Raw genomic sequence first — 21,618 nt, 5'->3', positions numbered from 1 at the left:
TATTTACATAACATGGATAAGCGACATAAGTTCTGTCAGGGAAAGTAGGGCTAAGGAGAAATTTGTCAGTCCAAGCACACAATAGCCCCTGAGAGCATCAGACACATGGGATCATTCACATAGGAGGCTTAGTCTGTGCTGATAGATGAGGACCTGAACTACAACTCTGACAACTCGATGCATGAAGGACAGTAGTTACAGTTCTGCATACAAAATTCTAGACATCACCTGGGAAAGAGTCAAATGGTATAAATTATTTATTTGGGGACATATATTGCAACCTCTTTTGAAAATTCAGAAATCAATCTACTTTTCTGAGAAATTGATACTGCTTTCAATCCCATTGAAACAACAGGTCACCTTTATATATCTTCGTATATGCATCTCATGTACGAGTACCTATGTATATAGTATTTATATACATAAAACATACATATATCATCTTGGCGGAACTTATATGTACATACATCTATATATATATATATTTATATATAGTTCTCTGAATGAATTTTGGGAGGGTTTCGGTGGGACTTGCATTTGTTCACTCTCCGTTGCTCTTGATGCGATTCTTTCCCGATTTGTTTTAGGGCGCAAATGAGGTAAGAATTAAGGCAAACCTAAGAGGCATGCAAATGAATTACATATATATTCACCGACATCACAAGCACATGTGTGAAAGGGACGGGGTAGATCCATGAGCCGAAGTCATGTCCCTCCGCCTGCCCGGGACTACTTTACAGCGGGTGAGATGCGCTAGTCGGAACAGTAACATCGCCATGGCAATCAGTGTCACTACCACGAACACGTAAAAAGAGACACACAGCTAGCATCAGTAAAACAATAAATAGTATCATTATGCGGTACGTTACTGATGCACAGGCTTCAGGGACTTATGAAATTACATTGCACACTTCACATTTGTGGCAGTCAATTTTTTTTTCCTGTTTTTTTTTTATATGTTTGTTTCTTTTTAATATAGATATTGTATATACTTTTTAAAATTCTTTTAGCAAATGACATTCTCATGCACACAAGTGTCTCAAACACAAGAAGCAAGTCCATTTATAGGTAGTCCAAGCAATTATTTTTGTTTTTTTGTTATTTTTGTGTTTTTTTTTTCTGTTTTCGTCGTGGAAATAGCTGCAAACTGAATGGAACATTGACAATTTTTTTTTGTTGTTTTGTGCAGTCCGAAACGCGTCAGAGTGATTACTCATTTTTGAATGTCACACTGGAGCAGTAATACGATGGAAGGGTCGCTCTTTGCGGCTTCTTTGAATTCATCCAGTGTGATTTGGTCGTCGTGGTTCTTATCCATCTTGCTGAAGATCTTGTCTACCCGCTGCTCGGGCGTGAGGCCGTCTTCGTTCATTTTCATCATTATCACAGTGCCCACCATTTTATAGATAGCCTGGGGAAGGAAGAAAAGAAAAGAGATTAACGATTGCGGGTACACTAGGGACATGCATAATGGAGAAAGTCTTCACATTTACGTTTTAAATGTTATATACACAGCGCTGAACGAGTGCTGTGTATACAAGTATAAGAAGCACTGACATTGCTTCCTTCTCCGGACCTAGCAGCCACATTTACGTTTTAAACATCGCTGCACAGTCAGCAGCTGCGGGAGCGGGGAGAAGGCTGTCAAACACGACCGGACTCTCCATAAACTTTCCATAGTGATGGCAGAGATGGTTTATTACCCTCTCTGCTTTTCTTATAGCTATATACACAGCGCTGAACAAGTGCTGTGTATACAAGTATAAGAAGCACTGACATTACTTCCTTCTCCGGACCCAGCAGGAGTTGCTGGGTATTTACCGATATATCACTGAAAATATCCACAAATTCTAAAAATCACTGACCAAAGTGGATTACTATGAAAAAATATAAACTTTTAATAAATTGCTAATATAATGATAGAATTCCACTGTGCTATGTGCTGGTCTATTTGGCAAAACTCCTATCAAGACCAACATAGCACACGTCCTGAGAGAATTTCTTTATATTTATATGTCAGATAGAAATAAAGAAAGACTCATATTCATCATTTCTTCATAGTAAGGGTATATGTGAAAGATCAGTTCGCTGTAGTATAATCTTTAAGACTTTCAACACCAGTTATCTGTTCGATTTACATCTGCCTATTGATATACTGTTAGCAATTGTTGCTGTGTATAGTCTTTTTGCTGTCATTCATTGCTATCATACAAACTGGAAGGTTTCAAGTGTATCATCACCAGACTCTATTGATTTATGCCTTCTATGGCAGTATGAGGGGTACAATATGTTAAATAAATAGAATAAAAAATAAAAATAAAGTAAAAGCAAGAAAAAAAGAAAGTCAATCCAAACCACTGTTTCTAGCCCTGCCCCTGCTGAAACCCCCCCCAGAACATATAAACAATGTATAAAAGTGTTATGAAAAGGGAAACACGGAAAAACAATTTAAAATTTATTTTAGTGGCCCTTTGTGGTCTTTTTAATTTTTTTAAAAAGACCACATTTTTTTTAAGCAAAAACCCCCATAAATCTGAATTTATATATAAATGACATAAAAATTAGACCCAATATATAAAAAAATAACCTGGAAATAGTTTCAATAACCGAACGAGAAAATGTTAAAAAAATTCTTAAAATCAAAAGTGTCAAAACACCTCCGAAAAACGTGCCTGGTCGTAAAAAAGGGAGAAAATGGTCCATTCTTGACCTGGTTAACAGAGGCAGTTGAATTATGATTACATTTCTTGGTCTGTAATTGATTGCACTATGATAGTGCATTGGGTAATAAATTGGAAATGTAGTGAAAAATCTATTTCTGTAAATGTTTATTTTCCCCTTGGCTACTCATTCTGTTTCACTAACACATTAAGCAAAAACTGCAGCTGCATCCCCCTCTTCACCTCCTGATCCTGTCTTCTATTTACGTTATTATTATAGATTGATTTTATGGAGACTGATGAAGGTTTCTAAACATTTACAGAGAAAGGGAAACTAATGCAGGTGGAACATGCCACGGTTAAAATATATTACAAAGTTGTAGGAATTCACATGTGCTACTTTTTATGCAAAAACATTCAAAACAGTAACATTGCCCTAAAGGCTATAGACACCTATGTCATAGGAAAAATTAGTCCAACATGTTACTGGTTACCGTCAGTTATCAGACCCCGTAATAAGTAATATGTGGTGAATATAAGTTCTGTGGATGGAGGATATTTCCCTCACTAGCTCTTGTGTATCGACAATTCAATGGAAGTCTTCAAACCGAGGCTGGACAGACATCTGTCTGAGATGGTTTAGTGAATCCTGCATTGAGCAGGGGGTTGGACACGATAACCCTGGAGGTCCCTTCCAACTCTAACATTCTATGATTCTATGGGTTGGGTGTAATCCATTAAAAATTGAGAAAGTGCACATACAGTGGGTACGGAAAGTATTCAGACCCCTTTAAATTTTTCACTTTTTGTTTCATTGCAGCCATTTGGTAAATTCAAAAAAGTTCATTTTTTTCTCATTAATGTACACTCTGCACCCCATCTTGACTGAAAAAACCCCAGAAATTTAGACATTTTTGCAAACTTAATAAAAAAGAAAAACTGAAATATCACATGGTCATAAGTATTCAGACCCTTTGCTCAGTCACTCATATTTAAGTCACATGCTGTCCATTTCGTTGTGATCCTCCTTGTGACGGTTCTACTTCTTCATTGGAGGCCAGCTCTGTTTAAATAAACTGATAGGACTTGATTTGGAAAGGCACACACCTGTCTATATATGCCCTCACAGCTCACAGTGCATGTCAAACCAAATGAGAATCATGAGGTCAAAGGAACTGGCCAAGAAGCTCAGAGGCAGAATTGTGGCAAGGTACAGATCTGACCAAGGTTACAACAGAATTTCTGCAGTACTCAAGGTTCCTAAGGGCACAGTTGCCTCCATAATCCTTAAATGGAAGAAGTTTGGGACCACCAGAAGTCTTCCTAGACCTGGCCATCCAGCGAAACTGAGCAATCGTGGGAGAAGAGCCTTGGTGAGAGAGGTAAAGAAGAACCCCAAGATCACTGTGCCTGAGCTCCAGAGATGCAGTAGGGAGATGGGAGAAAGTTCCACAAAGTCAACTATCACTGCAGCCCTCCACCAGTCAGGCCTTTATGGCAGAGTGACCCGATGGAAACCTCTCCTCAGTGCAAGACATATGAAAGCCCGCATAGAGTTTGCTAAAAAAAACACATGAAGGACTCCCAGACTATGAGAAATAAGATTCTCTGGTCTGATGAGATGAAGATAGACATTTTAGTGATAATTCTAAGCAGTATGTGTGGAGAAAACCAGGCACTGCTCATCACCTGTCCAATACAATCCCAACAGTGAAACATGGTGGTGGCAGCATCATGCTATGGGGGTGTTTTTCAGCTGCAGGGACAGGACGTTGTTATTGAAGGAAACATGAATGCGGCCAAGTACAGAGATATCCTGGATGAAAACCTCTTCCAGAATGCTCTGGACCTCAGACTTGGCTGAAGGCTCACCTTCTAACAAGACAATGACCCTAAGCACACAGCTAAAATAACAAAGGAGTGGCTTCAGAACAATTCTGTGACCATTAGTGTTGAGCGATACCGTCCGATACTTGAAAGTATCGGTATCGGAAAGTATCGGCCGATACCGGCAAAGTATCGGATCTAATCCGATCCCGATACCAATACAAGTCAATGGGACTCAAGTATCGGACGGTATTCCTGATGGTTCCCAGGGTCTGAAGGAGAGGAAACTCTCCTTCAGGCCCTGGGATCCATATTAATGTGTAAAATAAAGAATTAAAATAAAAAATATTGCTATACTCACCTCTCCGACGCAGCCTGGACCTTACCGAGGGAACCGGCAGCGTTGTTTGCTTAAAATGCGCGCTTTTACTTCCTTCCGGGACGTCACGGCTTGTGATTGGTCGCGTGCCGCCCATGTGGCCGCGACGCGACCAATCACAGCAAGCCATGACGTAATTTTCAGGTCCTCAATGCCTAATTCTAGGCATTCATGATTTTAAAATTACGTTCCGGCTTGTGATTGGTCGCGTCGCGGTCACATGGGCGACGCGACCAATCACAAGCCGTGACGTCACAAGAGGCAGGAGACGCGCGCATTTTTAAAATTACGTCACGGCTTGTGATTGGTTGCGTGCCGCCCATGTGACCGCGACGCGACCAATCACAGCAAGCCGTGACGTAATTTCAGGTCCTGAATGCAGAAATAGGCATCAGGACCTGAAAATTACGTCACGGCTTGCTGTGATTGGTCGCGTCGCGGCCACATGGGCGGCACGCGACCAATCACAAGCCGTGACGTCACGGAAGGAAGTAAAAGCGCGCATTTTAAGCAAACAACGCTGCCGGTTCCCTCGGTGAGGTCCAGGCTGCGTCGGAGAGGTGAGTATAGCAATATTTTTTATTTTAATTCTTTATTTTACACATTAATGTTGTTTCGATACCGATACCACAAAAGTATCGGATCTCGGTATCGGAATTCCGATACCCGCAAGTATCGGCCGATACCCGATACTTGCGGTATCGGAATGCTCAACACTAGTGACCATTCTTGACTGAGACCTGAAAATGGCTGTCCACCATCGTTCACCATCCAACCTGACAGAGCTGGAGAGGATCTGCAAGGAAGAATGGCAGAAGATCCCCAAATCCAGGTGTGAAAAACTTGTTGCAACATTCCCAAGAAGACTCATGGCTGTACTAGCTCAAAAGGGTGTTTTTACTCAATACTGAGCAAAGGGTCTGAATACTTATGACCATGTGATGTTTCAATTTTTCTTTTTTAATACATTTGCAAAAATTTCTACATTTCAGTTTTTTCTTCAGTGAAGATGGGGGGCAGAGTGTACATTAATGAGAAAAAAAATGAACTTTTTTGAATTTACCAAATGGCTGCAATGAAACAAAGAGTGAAAGCTTAAGGGGTCTGAATACTTTTCGAAACAACTGTACTTTGTGAAGATTTGGGGTGAAAACCCTCCGTATGATTGAGATTTGATTTGCGCCAAACTTATTCCATGGAAATTGAATCTCCCGGAAGCAAATTGAATTTTGAGACATTTGCTGAACTTTACTTCTGATGCAATTTTAAAGGTTATGTGCACACATTGTAGATTTGCCTGTGGAATTTTCTGTACAGATTCAGAAACGGCCAAACACCCGCACACAGACACGCACAGCTTCTCCGCTCACACATAGTCTCCGCCCACACACAGTCTCCACCCACACGCTTTCCCCCCTCCCGATCTGCAGTGTTTCTCGCAGGCACATCCGCAGCAAATCTGCAGATCTTTTTTAAACCTCCGGTTTTGCTGCGCATTGGCGATCACATTAAATGCTACTGTCAGAGATTGACAGTGGCATTCAACAGGTTAACAGCCATAGATGGATCGCTATTCCACCTGCTGCTGTTAGGGGCAAATGTCAGCTGTTCAAAATAACTGACATGTGCCGGTAAAGATGTGGGCTCAGCTCCAGAGCCCACATCAAAAGGGAGAAACACGACATGGGCAGTACATGTACGGCACATGTCTTGAAGGGGCACTGCACGTTTTGCGGTTTATCAGAGGTGGTCGGTCTCCAAGGCAACGAGCAGTATACAAGATAAAAGTATTAATATTTCAAGAACCACTGCAAAGTTTAAAAAAAAAAAGCAAAAATATTTGTTTTACAAGCACTTTCCAACAATACCAATCTATATTCAGGATTAACGCTTTAAAGCACATACTGTAATATATTTATATACTGTAGTGAAGAGCGAGTAAACTCGTTGCTCCGGTTTTCCAGAGCATGCTCAGGTGGTCTCCGAGTATTTGTTAGTGTTAGGAGATTTAGTTTTCATCGCTGCAGTTGAATGATTTACAGCTATTAGCCAGCCTGAGTACATGTTGCCTGGTTGCTAGGGAATCCCCACATGTGTTCAAGCTGTCTAGTAGCCGCAAATCATGCTGCTGAGGCGATGAAAACTTAATCTCCGAGCAGTCATAAATACTCGGAGACCACCCGAGTGTGCTCGGGAAAACCCGAGCAACGAGTACACTCGCTCATCACTAATATACTGCTTATTTCTTTACGTATCTTCAAGCAGAAGTCGGGCGAATTTAGCTTAGTCAATCTTCTCCATTCTTTATAGCCACTTTGGCCAGTAGATGAAGGTCATTCGCAGCCCTGATTCCATGTACATCAAGTCTTGAAAAGAAGAGTCCTAAACCTGACCTCACTTCCACCCCTCAGTGTGTCTGGGATGCAGTTGCTGATGGCTCAGCCACCCAATCTGATACAGGGGCATGCTGAAGCTGTCAGCACTTTGATTGACAGCTCAGTCATCCAGTCTGGTGCAGGGGTGTGCTGAGCTGTTAGTGTGTTGATTGACAGTTCATCCATCTGTCCAATCTGAGACTGGGAGATGCTGGGCTGTCTCCAGGTGTTCATTGTCCCAGGTAATTGTAAGGCTACATAACTGGGCTGTTAGTCCCAGATCTCTACCAGATATACATTCAGCTACTGTGTGGTTTGTCTCTCTGTGCCTGGCGTACTGTTTATAGATCTTTCGTTGCCTGACCTTGGCCCTCGTTCTTACCATCCTTCTGTTTAACCCTTTCTGCTCTGGTCCGCAATCATCTTGGCATTCTGACCTTCAAACTTTACCGGACTACGCCTTTGTCTTTTCCTTCTGTATCTGACATACCTTCCTGGATTTTGACCTCGGACTCCTGGACTATCCCGTCTCACGGCTTGGCCGTGAGAAGTGACTCAGCATCACACTCACAACCATAACTGTAAATGTCACAAATCACTGCACTGCGGTACCAGGAGTCTGGTGGATAATAAACTGGGTCAGTCCAAAATAATTTATTCATGGCAAAAAAAATTCTGTATTTGTAGGTTTATGAATTAACTGAAAATGCCCAGAAGAGCAAGAAAATAAAAGCTCCTCAAGGCTCTGTCCTAACCTTCAGTTACGCAGCTTATGTAATAAACTGATGCGGCACCAGAATAATAAATCATCTCGGTTACAAGTCTGCTCAGTTTTAGGCTTTAACGTTGTATGGAGACATCAGATGGAAATTACAGGGCGAGTCAGATACTCCTATATCGCTATTTCAAGCTGCCATTCACCCCAATTCACTATGCGCATGCACACTAAGCCTGGATGAGCATGCATGCTTATATCAATAAGGCAATGCCAGGCGCCGCTCTCGTCCAGCAGAAACAAAGGACGGGGCAGGCTGAAATCCAACATGTCTGATCCAAGTTTTCCTTATATATCAACGTTGACTGATCCCGTTGCAATGGGTTTCAGCCACTTGTGTGTAGGTCCAGTTTAATCCCGGTTCATATGCGCTAGTAACACAAGTGTGAACAGTCTAATCAATTACATAATTACATGTATGGTTTCCAATTTTAATTTTGTGGGTTATTTGAGAAATATGTGCTAAAATGCTGGGGGTCCTGTATACTGCGCCCCCAATGTTAAACACATGGTGCGCACAGAACTTGTGTTTCACCTTCCTCAACGATGTGTAGAAAAAAGGGGAAACATGGCAATGTAATAATGAGTTAAAAGGGGTTTTACTATCAAACTTATTGTGACAATGGCACGAGATATGTTATCGATGTGTGATCGGTCAGGGTTTAATCAGGGAGACCCCAATTGTCAGTTTTAGGGCTCAAACACAGTCCGGTTTTCACGTACCAGCAGTATCCATGGTTTTCACTAATAACACTCATGCCTATGATATTCTATGGGGCTGTGCATTTGTCCGATTCTTTCCTTGGACCAAGTGATCAGCGTAAAATATCGGAGACAAGTCTGATTTTAATCCGAGGGTCAAAATTTGACAATGCAATTCAATGGGTCCATGAAAAATTCAGACCGCACTCTGATGTAGTTTTCATGGAAGGTCAGAAAGGCGGAGAAACTTTTGTCTTAAATGATTATGCCATTTTTTTTTTATTTGTTTTCCACTTTATTTGATGCATTTTTGGTGCCGGTTTGAAGCAATATTTTTAATGCAATTTTTTTTATAAGCACAGAAAAGGTTTGAATCAGCGCTTAAAAATGCAGCTGCCTTTTTTACATGCTTTTTTTTTTTTTACATGATTTTTTTCCAGGCTCCCCATAGAAGCCTAAAGAGAAAAAAATGCACCCCCAAAATTACACAATTCACCGGCATCTTTAAAAAACACATGGGCATGAGTTTTCACATCTACGGTACTTTGCTTGAACAGTTAAACGCAACAGATTTTCAGCACAAAAATAACCGTACAGTATTCCCTCTACATAGGAACACGGCCTAATGATTTTCAAGCATTTTTTACATGTGCTGTTTTTTGTGCCTTTTTATGAAAGTATTTTAAAATGTGTTTTTTCCCTACACAGAAGCCTATGGGAAAGCACTGTAAATAGATGCCACATGTAGAGCAGGTCGCGTACGGGAAAAATACCAGGAGTCTAAAAAACAAACGAAAACAACACAAAGTGGATCAGCTCCAAAATCCACATCAAAAACTGCTTCAAATTCTCTTCGAACATGAGTCCTACTGATTTCAGTGGGGAATCTATAGCGCTATTCATATTGTTTCTTTTTTACAATTTGGATCTGAAAATCTTGCCTTGGAAAAAAAATGTGACGTCAATTCATTGAAAAACTTTCCTCAGGGAATCCACTCCAAACATAATGTAAAAGGCAGAAAAAAAAAAAAAGATTAAAAAACCAGAACAAATTTTTGGTCAACTTGTAGATGTGTAAAAATTCTTCATTTTTTTTTAATTTTTAAGAAAGTGCCGGCAACTTTTTGGCAAATGGTTGGAGCTTAGCCAGGAGGGGTGTAGCCGAGCAAAGTTCACAAAATTATCATAATTTATGGCATAAACCTTCTGTGAATTCCAACAGCAGAGCACTCCAGCCTGTGACTGGAGTAACATTTCTGGCAGTGGTGTTCGGCAGCTGAAATATATGCTGCATTCATTAAAGGGGTTGTACAGACTTGGGGCTCAAGGCTGAAGTCACTGTATGTGACTGCAGACTTGCGAATTCTCACAGCACACAGAGTCCTGTGATGACGCTGGATGCGGGCGGTCATGTGACACATACTTGTGGCCACATTCCAACTAGACATGTTCGGACTCACTCCGCTCACTTGTATTGAGAAAGGCCACAAAGTCTAGTTGGCACATGACTGCGTGTATGCAAATCAGGGGCGGATTATAATAGGGTCAATATGGGCGGTAGCCCAGGGCCCAGCGGTGTGGGGGGGCCCTCGGCTACCGCTCAGATTGCCCGCCACCAGTCAGGGCATTACTGCCCTGACTGGCGTATGGGCCCGGTGGGCAGAGAGGGGGCCCGCATCGGGCCCCGTCTCATCTGCTCACCAGGCCCCTATCGGCGCTGCGGCGGTTTCCTATTGACGTGCGGGCACGCGCCCGCACGTCAACAGTTAACAACAGCCACCAGCCAATTGGAGGCTGGCAGCTGAAGTCGGCCGCAGGCGCAGCACACGTCACCGGCGTCTGACGTCATTGTCAGTTGCCGGCGAGTGCGAGCTGCTGGAGGGAACTCGCCGCTGGAGCGCACAGGTCAGGTGAGGAGAAACTCGTTTTTTTTTTTTCTTTGCGAACGGCCAGATTGCTGGAGACACTGGGGCAGAATGCTGGACACACTAGGGCAGATTGCTGGACACACTGGGGGCAGATTGCTGGACACACTGGGGGCAGGATGCTGGACACACTGGGGGCAGGATGCTGGACACACTGGGGGCAGGATGCTGGACACACTGGGGGCAGAAATGCTGGACACACTGGGGGCAATATGCTGGACACACTGGGGGCAATATGCTGGACACACTGGGGGCAATGTTGGAAAGGAGACACTGGGGCAGATTGCTGGACAGACTGGGGGCAATATTGAAGACACTGGGGCAGAATGCTGGACACACTGGGGCAGATTGCTGGACACACTGGGGGCAATATTGGAGACACTGGGGCAGAATGCTGGACACACGGGCATTTTGCTGGACAGATTGGGGGCAATATTGGAGACACTGGGGCAGATTGCTGGACACACTGGGGCAGATTGCTGGACACACTAGGGGCAATATGCTGGACACACTGGGGGTAGGACTGGAGGCATGGGCAGAATGAAGATACGGGGCATGATTGGAGACACGGGGCAGAATGAAAGACATGGGGCAGGATAGGATCATGGGGCAGGATGGATACGATGGAGACTGATGGGGCAGGATGGGGAGATCATATGGGGTAGAATGGATACTCATGAGGGCAGGATGCAAGAACATATGGCTGGAGCCAGGAATGAGACACACGGGGCCAGGATGGGGGATATTATTATTACCATAGGGGCTAATTAAGGGATATTATTACTGCAGTGATGTGTTTATTTTTTGAGTATATTGTTTTAAATGGGGGGCGGTCCTGTTACTGTGCAGAGTGACACTATGTCGCCTTCTTATCTTCATGTGGTGTAATGTAGAAGTTGGGAAAAATTAAGTAATGTGTTCTGCAAGCGGAGCTCGAGATAACTGTGTTATTTCCTGCAGAGACGAGTCCTGGCTGGAAGAAATGATGGCGGTCTGTGCTGGATGAAAGAAGAAGGACTTCACCTAGAGACGTCACTGGTGAGTCAGTGTTACCTATACACTGACACTATACACTGTATACTTTATACTGAGCTCCTGTGTATAATACCACCAGTGATCTCTGTATTACCTCTACACAGACACTGCATACTAAGTACAGATCTCCTGTGAATACTGGCACTTATGGTGATAGTATTGTGTTTTTTTGCTTTTATCACTGAAATGGAAATGGTGTTGCTTTATTTGTCCCTTGTATGTGCAATTTGGTCATCATGTGGTGGTAATATGTGGTCTTGACATGGTGCGGTGGTATTTGTTCCTTGTCTGTGATATTATTCGATCACTGTGGTGGTAATATGTGGTCTGGTCATGGTGCGGTGGTATTTGTTCCTGGTATGTGATATTACTGGTCATTTTAAAAATTTAAAAATAAATCAAAATATGCCTAAATTGTATTGCATATTTTAACAAATATTTAATAGGTTACAGTAGAGTGGGGCCCGGCCAAAAGTGTCTACCGTGTTATGGTGGCGGCTTACAAAATCTTTGTCACATGACCCCATCACATGACCTCGTCACATGACCGGGGGGGGGGGGGGGGGCCACAGTGTCTGAACAGCCCGGGGCCCTGGCTACCCTTAATCCACACCTGATGCAAATCATTCTCCGTCCACTCCTGGAGAATCCGGACAGCATGTACACCGCACGCTTAGAGGATTCACAAGTCTGCAGTCACACAAAGTGACTACAGACTTGAACCCCAAGCCTGGACAACCCCTTTATGAAGCACACGCCTCCTAATGAATTTGGTGCATCTCCCTTCATCTCTTGTACACATTGCATTCTTTTCAATGACAGCTCTGTCTGTACAGCTTAAGAATGTAATGGGGTTTTGACCTGATACCCCTCTCGCCCTATGACGCCCGCCCCTGTGATGCCTCACAGTCTCCCATATCATCATATGCCGATGTGAAAGTGTGGGTGTACCAGATGCATCGTACCCTTCAGCTGCTGTGCTCCGTGCGTGTCCCTTTCTGCTGCGCGTCCATTATTCATGAGGTTAGGAATGTATGAACACAATATTATGACAACGAGCTACTTCTGTATAAAGCTAAGCTCTTATCTCGTTTCGCTCGCCCCCCCCCCCCCCCCCCCCCCGGCCTTTGATTACAGCACTGACAATTGCAAACTAACACACACTAATGGCTGGAATAAGCTACTGATATAGCAGAGCTGGGTTTGTCGTGTGGTTCTTTGGAAGAGCAGATTAAAGAAGAGCTGTTTGCTCCTAATTTTACATAGGGCAGCTGCTTAAAGGGGACGTGTCAACTCCGTTTTAGTAAAGACTTGTATTCTCCATTAAAAATAACTAAATTTGGATCATTTTTCTGATAACTCTACGTTGTGCCAATTCTGTTATTACTCCCAGAAAATTCTGATTATATTGAAATCTGGATGTTAACATTTCTCCTCTTCAAAGTCACTCTTTGTACGGACACACCCACTAACTTGTTACTGATTGGACAGCGTTACTCTATGTAGGGACACACCCACAAACTGGTTACTGATTGGACTGAGTCACTCTTTGTAGGGACACACCCACAAACTGGTTACTGACTGGACTGGGTCACTCTGTGTAAGGACACACCCACAAACTGGTTACTGATTGGACTGAGTCTCTCTGTGTAGGGACACACCCACAAACTGGTTACTGATTGGACAGTCACTCTGTGTAGGGACACACCCACAAACTGGTTACTGATTGGACTGGGTCACTCTGTGTAAGGACACACCCACAAACTGGTCACTGATTGGACAGTCACTCTGTGTAGGGACACACCCACAAACTGGTTACTGATTGGACTGGGTCACTCTGTGTAAGGACACACCCACAAACTGGTTACTGACTGGACTGGGTCACTCTGTGTAAGGACACACCCACAAACTGGTTACTGATTGGACTGAGTCTCTCTGTGTAGGGACACACCCACAAACTGGTTACTGATTGGACTGAGTCACTCTTTGTAGGTACACACCCACAAACTGGTCACTGATTGGACAGTCACTCTGTGTAGGGACACACCCACAAACTGGTTACTGATTGGACTGAGTCACTCTGTGTAAGGACACACCCACAAACTGGTTACTGATTGGACTGAGTCACTCTGTGTAGGGACACACCCACAAACTGGTTACTGACTGGACTGGGTCACTCTGTGTAAGGACACACCCACAAACTGGTTACTGATTGGACTGAGTCTTTCTGTGTAGGGACACACCCACAAACTGGTTACTGATTGGACTGAGTCACTCTTTGTAGGTACACACCCACAAACTGGTCACTGATTGGACAGTCACTCTGTGTAGGAACACACCCACAAACTGGTTACTGATTGGACCGAGTCATTCTGTGTAGGGACATGCCCTCAAACTGGTTACTGATTGGACAGTGACTGTGTAGGGACACACCCACAAACTGGTTACTGATTGGACTGAGTCACTCTGTGTAAGGACACACCCACAAACTGGTTACTGATTGGACTGAGTCACTCTGTGTAGGGACGCACCCACAAACTGGTTACTGATTGGACTGAGTCACTCTGTGTAGGGATGCACCCACAAACTGGTTACTGATTGGACTGAGTAACTCTGTGTAGGGACACACCCACAAACTGGTTACTGATTGGACTGAGTCACTCTGTGTAGGGACGCACCCACAAACTGGTTACTGATTGGACTGAGTAACTCTGTGTAGGGACACACCCACAAACTGGTTACTGACTGGACTGAGTCACTCTGTGTAGGGACACACCCACAAACTGGTTACTGACTGGACCGAGTCACTCTGTGTAGGGACACACCCACAAACTGGTTACTGATTGGACTGAGTCACTCCTTGTAGGGACACACCCACAAACTGGTTACTGATTGGACTGAGTCACTCTGTGTAAGGACACACCCACAAACTGGTTACTGATTGGACTGAGTCACTCTGTGTAGGGACGCACCCCCAAACTGGTTACTGATTGGACTGAGTCACTCTGTGTAAGGACGCACCCACAAACTGGTTACTGATTGGACTGAGTCACTCTGTGTAGGGACACACCCACAAACTGGTTACTGATTGGACTGAGTCACTTTGTGTAGGGACACACCCACAAACTGGTTACTGATTGGACTGAGTCACTCTGTGTAAGGACACACCCACAAACTGGTTACTGATTGGACTGAGTCACTCTGTGTAGGGACACACCCACAAACTGGTTACTGATTGGACTGAGTCACTTTGTGTAGGGACACACCCACAAACTGGTTACTGATTGGAAGATTTCTCCATGAATTTTGAGGAGGATTAACAGGGGAATGGCACATTCTAAAGTTATAAGAAAGGGTGCTCGGGAATTGTGATATGAAGAGGTAAATAATTGTTTACTAAAAAAAGATATGTCAGGAGAGCTGACAAGTGCCCTTTTATTGACAGTCCTATGTAAAATTACAGTCACTGCTATAAAGGTAGGGGAGGTTACTGTCACACTAGAGCCAGGGTGGGGGAGAGAAGCTGGATGGCATTATAACACAACCCCTAACCATCCATAGCCGGGCGGTGTTATCACGTTCTGCCATGTAGCCGGAGACAATGCCCCTCTGACACATCCATCCAGCTTTGTGCCGTGTTAATTGCCCTCCATAAAAGCTTTCATCTACGCTGCCCGTCGTTTGCTGCTGCTGCGTAGGGTGGTGACGTGCGTCCTAACGAAGCTCGGCAGACAATCACTCACCTCTATGATCTCCAGCATCTCCACCCTGGTGATTTTACCATCTCCGTCCAGGTCATACATATTGAAAGCCCAATTTAGTTTCTGTTCGAAGCTTCCCCTTGAAGTGATGGACAGTGCGCAGATGAACTCTCTGAAGTCGATGGTCCCATCTCCGTTTTTATCAAAGGTTCTGAATGCGTGCTGGGCAAACTTTGATGCGTCTCCGTATGGGAAAAACTGGGAAGAAGACAGAAAAAAAAATCTATGAAACATAAGTATAAGACATAATGTAAGGCGCCAGTCACACAAGGTTTTCCTGCTGCACCGATTCACCCGTAAAGTTACAAGATACAATGCTGGCCACCACTAGGGGGAGCTCCGGAGCTTACTGCATACAGCACATGTATACACTGGATGCAGTACGTTCCCTTATTGCTAAGCAGAGGATTTGGAACAATGTGTCAGAAGAAAAAAATACCTGTCTCAATACAGATAAAGTGAAAAAAATTGTATCCCTAAACATCGTCATAGGGGCTTTTGTTTTTATATAGCATACATTTCCATGTAGATTTTGGCTGAAGAATGAATTAACTAAAAAAAGTGAGTTGTTTCTGATAGGGAGTTTGTAACTCTTATCTTTCTTTTTTTTCTGAACTCCTCTGTACTGATTTATGATCACAGGCCAAAGCTGAACTGATCTTTGATGTGATCGTACCTAAATAAGCTGAGAAAACCTCTAGAAAGAACTGAATAAAAAAAGAATTTCAAAAGAAAGAGCTCACTGAAGGATTCTTAGTTAACTCATTCTGCACCCAGCAATGTGCAGAGAAACAAAGAGCCTGTAAAAAAAAAAGAAGCCAAACTGCAAATGTAATAAAACCCAATCGCAAAAATAATTTTCAGCCCTAAATCCATGCATTTATGCAAAAGAAAATTTCCCTGAAGGTATCCATATCATTTTTCTTCACCAATATGTCAGATTTATTTACAATACATCACACTGACCAGTTTTTCCATTTTAGGAAAGTATTCCTGGTCTTGATGGGACCTGCTTCTTACACCGTATTTCCCTGCACGTCTCCATATTGTAGGGCAGCCCTGACGTATAGGACATGATATACAGCATGAAGAGACTATATAGCCGCAGGTTATTCTGGGTCCCTATGGATCCTGCACTGGATGTCTGCCATTTCCTGACTCAGGGACAAGAAAATGTACAGAAGAAATGCCGAGAACATGTAACGTCAGGAAAAACTGAGCAGATCAGTGGAATAAAGTAGAACAGCAGGTGAAATGAAGCATCCGGGACGTCATCACTGCGCCATATTCTATATAGGCCGCTCATAAATCATGGAGCCACATTTAGCTCTAACCCCGAGCTCTGGAGTTGAAGTCAATGAAAGTTAGGCATCAAAATCAAGTGTGTTTCTGTGCGATCGATATCTAATATCCACATGTAATTGCGGCCCAACAGGGACAGCATTTTGTAATGTAAATTGTCCATTTTTTGGCTCCAGGTCATTATCCTAGTCCCCCTTCTCCACTTAGTGCTGATCAGCGGATTGTGAGGTTTACTGGCGTGTATGTTGTCATTTTCCCCTACAATGAGCTACCATCACCATTTGCAACCAGAAAATGTTTACTAGATCTATATCCATTAGTTAATTGTAGCCCTCCATAATTTACTCAAGTGCCATAGGCAGATGAAAGCGAAGGGATCCACTGAGTGAATCCAGAGCGTCTCAGTGTCCTGGTCAGTGTCTTTGCTAAGCCCACTACTGGCCCTGTGACTGACATGTAGGCACCTGCAACATTACCTAAAGACTGCCCAAAAATTAGTGTTTTCTGTAGAAGAGTTGAAAACTGGCGCATGCGCATAGTGTTGGCTCTTGTGTGGGAAAAGTAATCAATTTTGCTCTGGGCAGAGCCAACCTCAAAGCTCATTAGAGGCCATCTAGACTGGAGGGAGAACAGACTAAAATTCATCACAATGGATAACTGACATCTTAGCTGGAAACCGGCGCATGCGCAGTGTTGGCTCTTCGTTGGGAGAAGTAATCCATTTTGCATTGTGCACATTCAATCTCAAGCTCATGCCGGGTCATCTAGACTGGAGGAAGAACAGACTGAAATGGATTACTTTGCCCAAAACAGTGTACAAAAATTGACATTGCGCATGCGCCGATCTTCAGCTCAGAGAGTTTGCTTTTTATGTGGGAAGATTAATCAATTCTGTAATGCTTTTCACGACTTTGTCAATCGTTCTACATTTCTTTGGTCCTCATTATTATACATTTATTAGTCGTTTTCCACCAGTTTTTGGCACAAATTGCACAATTTTATAAAAGTAAGTGTGACAGAAATTTTCCTTTTTTTTCTTTGCTCTTTTGCCACCAAACTTCAAGTGAAGTATGTAATGACTTTCCAGGGGAAGTAGCTAAATCCACATAATGTAGTCATGATCTTGCCATCTTCCCAACTATATCTAATATACAGTAGAACGTCCAATCCACATTTAGTCAGAAGTACCTACATTTCATTTTTAGACTAAAAAAATAAAATTCAGCTCCTAATAGTGGCAACATTAGATAAAGGGCTTTAGGGTTTTCGTAGAAAAGTCTACATGGATTTAATAATTCTGGTCTTCTAGCTGCTGCTTTATGACAAACTTTACAAAATGAAGCCGAGAAAATATGTCTGCAAGCAGTTTTTCCTCCCGTGATCGGTGAAAGACACACATCACGGATAGATACAGTTATATGAAAAAGTTTGGGCACCCCTATTAACCTTAAGCTTAATGTTTTATAAAAATTGTTTTTTTTGCAACAGCTATTTCAGTTTCATATATCTAATAACTGTTGGACACAGTAATGTTTCTGCCTTGAAATGAGGTTTATTGTACTAACAGAAAATGTGCAATCTGCATTCAAACAAAATTTGACAGGTGCATAAGTATGGGCACCCTTATCATTTTCTTGTTTTAAATACTCCTACCTACTTTTTACTGACTTACTAAAGCACTTTTTTTGGTTTTGTAACCTCATTGAGCTTTGAACTTCATCGCCAGGTGTATGCAATCATGAGAAAAGCTACTTAAAGTGGCCACTTGCAAGTTGTTCTCCTGTTTGAATCTGCTCTGAAGATCTGAAAACAAAGATTATTCAACATAGTTGTTCAGGGGAAGGATACAAAAAGCTGTCTCAGAGATTTAACCTTTCAATTTCCACTGTGAGGAACATAGTAAGGAAATGGAAGAACACAGGTACAGTTCTTGTTAAGGCCAGAAGTGGCAGGCCAAGAAAAACATCAGAAAGGCAAAGAAGAATGGTGAGATCAGTCAAGGAGAATCCTCAGACCACCTCCAGAGAGCTGCAGCATCAACTTGCTGCAGATGGTGTCACTGTGCATCGGTCAACTATACAACGCACTTTGCACAAGGAGAAGCTGTATTGGAGAGTGATGCGAAAGAAGCCGTTTCTGCAAGCACGCCACAAACAGAGTCGGCTGAGGTATGAAACCAAGATTGAGTTGTTTGGTCATACAAAAAGGCGTTATGCATGGCGGCCAAAAAAAAACACAGCATTCCAAGAAAAACATTTGCTACCCACAGTAAAATTTGGTGGAGGTTCCATCATGCTTTGGGGCTGTGTGGCCAATACCGGCACCGGGAATCTTGTTACAGTTGAGGGACGCATGGATTCCTCTCAGTATCAGCGGATTCTTGACAATAATGTTCATGAATCAGTGACAAAGTTGAAGTTACGCAGGGGATGGATCTTTCAGCAAGACAATGATCCAAAACACCGCTCCAAATCTACTTAGGCATTCATGCAGAGGAACAAATACACTGTTCTGGAATGGCCATCCCAGTCCCCAGACCTGAATATCATTGAACATCTGTGGGATAATTTGAAGAGGGCTGTCCATGCTCGGCGACCATCAAACTTAACTGGAATTGTTTTGTAAAGAGGAATGGTCAAAAATACCTTCATCCAGGATCCAGGAACTCATTAAAAGCTACAGGAAGCGACTAGAGGCTGTTATTTTTGCAAAAGGAGGATCTACTAAATATTAATGTCACTTTTCTGGTGAGGTGCCCATACTTATGCACCTGTCAAATTTTGTTTGAATGCAGATTGCAGATTTTCTGTTAGTACAATAAACCTCATTTCAAGGTAGAAACATTACTGTGTCCAACAGTTATTAGATATATGAAACGGAAATAGCTGTTGCAAAAAAAAACAACAATTTTTATAAAACATTAAGCTTAAGATTAATAGGGGTGCCCAAACTTTCATATAACTGTATCACCAACGACTGATGGTTCACAATACTATAAAATAAGTCCCCAGCGATAAAACTCCTCACTATGGACAAAAATGAAATATACTGTACTTAGTTGGACAAAGGAAATGGTTGGGAGTGCAAAGGTGATGGAGTATATCATTGGGTGTCCAGGAGTAAAAAAAATTGGAGAATTTGGGTGACAAAGGTATAGTATATTATATAGTTGGGTAACCAGAGGTAATGAACAAGCTGTTTGAGACACTGGTTGAAATTAGAATATGATTCGTAATGGAAGAGAGGTTAGAGGCAACGGTGGAAAATCTGGTTGGGTGGATAGGAGTAACAGTAGATAATTTAATTGGGTGAAAAAGGTATTAGAGGAAAATTTGGTAGCCTGGCCAAAGGAAATGAAAAAGAGAGTAGAGCAGACCTACACAACATATGGCCTGCGGGCTGCATGCGCCCTGTCAAAACATCATTCTGGAAAGGTGGACTGTGCCCTCGCCTTATTTCCACAGCAGGGACCCCTCATACGGAGCACATTAAGCCCCTGTGGCACCAGGACTGTAATCTTATTATAGGCACATTCGATGCCAGTACTAAGACTGCAACCCAATAAGGTCCACCATATGCTATCTTACTACAGTTATTTCTATTCTCTACACGTGAATTCTGATAGAAGCAACTCCTTTGCCGAACTTCATAAACATTTTTGAGGAGCCCATTACTCCAATCCTGTGTATACAATTCTACACCTTAATCCTTCTGTGACAAGCAGTCGGACTGATGGACGTTTATACAGACTGTAACAATAATAAAATCCTTTTGCAATGACATTCTAAGTTGAGGGCCAAGTTCTTTATTTTACGGCACATTGTTTTTGGTAACCTACTTGAGCACCTCACGGTAGTGCCACGCTATACTTCACAGGAGGAAGAATGGAGGCGCGCATGGAGAGGATGAAAATGGTAGTGTGTGAGACAATGGAGTGGATGAACAAAAAGAGATAACATTAGAGAGAGATGCGGGGAGGGAGATGAGATAATGTGGAGACTGGGCAAAGAGAGACAAGAACTGGAAAAATAAATTGAAGACAAATGTTAATAGAAGTAAGAAAGAACAGTGAAGAAATGAGTAGAGGCGAAAAGTAGATAGAGGGAAGGTCAAAGAGGACAAAAGAGTGGATAAGTGTAGATAAAGAGATAAGGATGATACAGGGTAATGGTGAAGAATATCGTGGGCTAGAGGATTGGCTGGGTTTATAGAGTCATTGGGAGTAAATACGGTAAGTAGTGTTCTACTGATGAGTGGATAGAGCAGCACGTAATCGTAGAGGTTGACCATCTTCGTCCATGTGCTCTACTAGGACATATGGAAGATATAGGGAGTGGCTTTTTCCTTTGAAGGTCATTCAGCAAATATAATAGGCAACGTCTAATATAACATTTCCCCCTAAAATAAATCAAGATTCTTCATCAAATTACTATTTGGGTCCCCAAGTCACACGCCAATCTGGTTACTAGGACAGGATTTACATTCAGTTCACAGACAGCTGCCAGAGATATTGAGGCAGACTACAAAAAAAAAAGAACGACAGGTTTGGTTATTGGAGTTTGAGAATTCATGAAGCACAGCGACGGGATTTACTAGACTCATTTACTATACAGTATTCAGCAGTAACGGAAAACAATCACAGTCCTGCCACCAAATCAATCCCGCTCTCCCTGTGCAATTCCACCGAGAGTGAACTGTACAACTGATAAAAGGCCAAAAAAAAATCAAATCCGCAATGATTTTTTTTTGTTCGTTTACTAATAGAAAAAAAAGGTCAGATCCAACACAGCAGGATCATCGAACGCTTTTAGTCTATTTCACTTCTCTTACTTGAATGGGAAAATCAGAGATCTGGGATAGTAGGAATCCAGTGTAAA

At 42.8% G+C, this 21,618-nt stretch overlaps 1 protein-coding gene across 1 annotated transcript in view; it reads right to left on the bottom strand.

Moving 5' to 3' along the window:
• Positions 1-242: 242 nt before the first annotated feature.
• Positions 243-21,618, bottom strand: part of VSNL1 (visinin like 1) — a 182,168-nt gene continuing 160,792 nt past the window's right edge. The window contains exons 3-4 of the mRNA XM_077291464.1: positions 15,422-15,637; positions 243-1,411 (exon numbers count right to left, since the gene is read on the bottom strand). Coding sequence (XP_077147579.1) covers positions 1,214-1,411; positions 15,422-15,637 — 414 coding nt within the window. The 3' untranslated portion in view covers positions 243-1,213. The remainder of the gene's footprint in view (positions 1,412-15,421; positions 15,638-21,618) is intronic.

The sequence above is a fragment of the Ranitomeya variabilis genome, chromosome 2 (genome assembly GCF_051348905.1).
Source record: "Ranitomeya variabilis isolate aRanVar5 chromosome 2, aRanVar5.hap1, whole genome shotgun sequence".
In the NCBI taxonomy this organism is placed as follows: domain Eukaryota; kingdom Metazoa; phylum Chordata; class Amphibia; order Anura; family Dendrobatidae; genus Ranitomeya; species Ranitomeya variabilis.
Note: the sequence above shows the minus strand (reverse complement) of the source record. Positions and strands in the feature narration are given on the sequence as shown.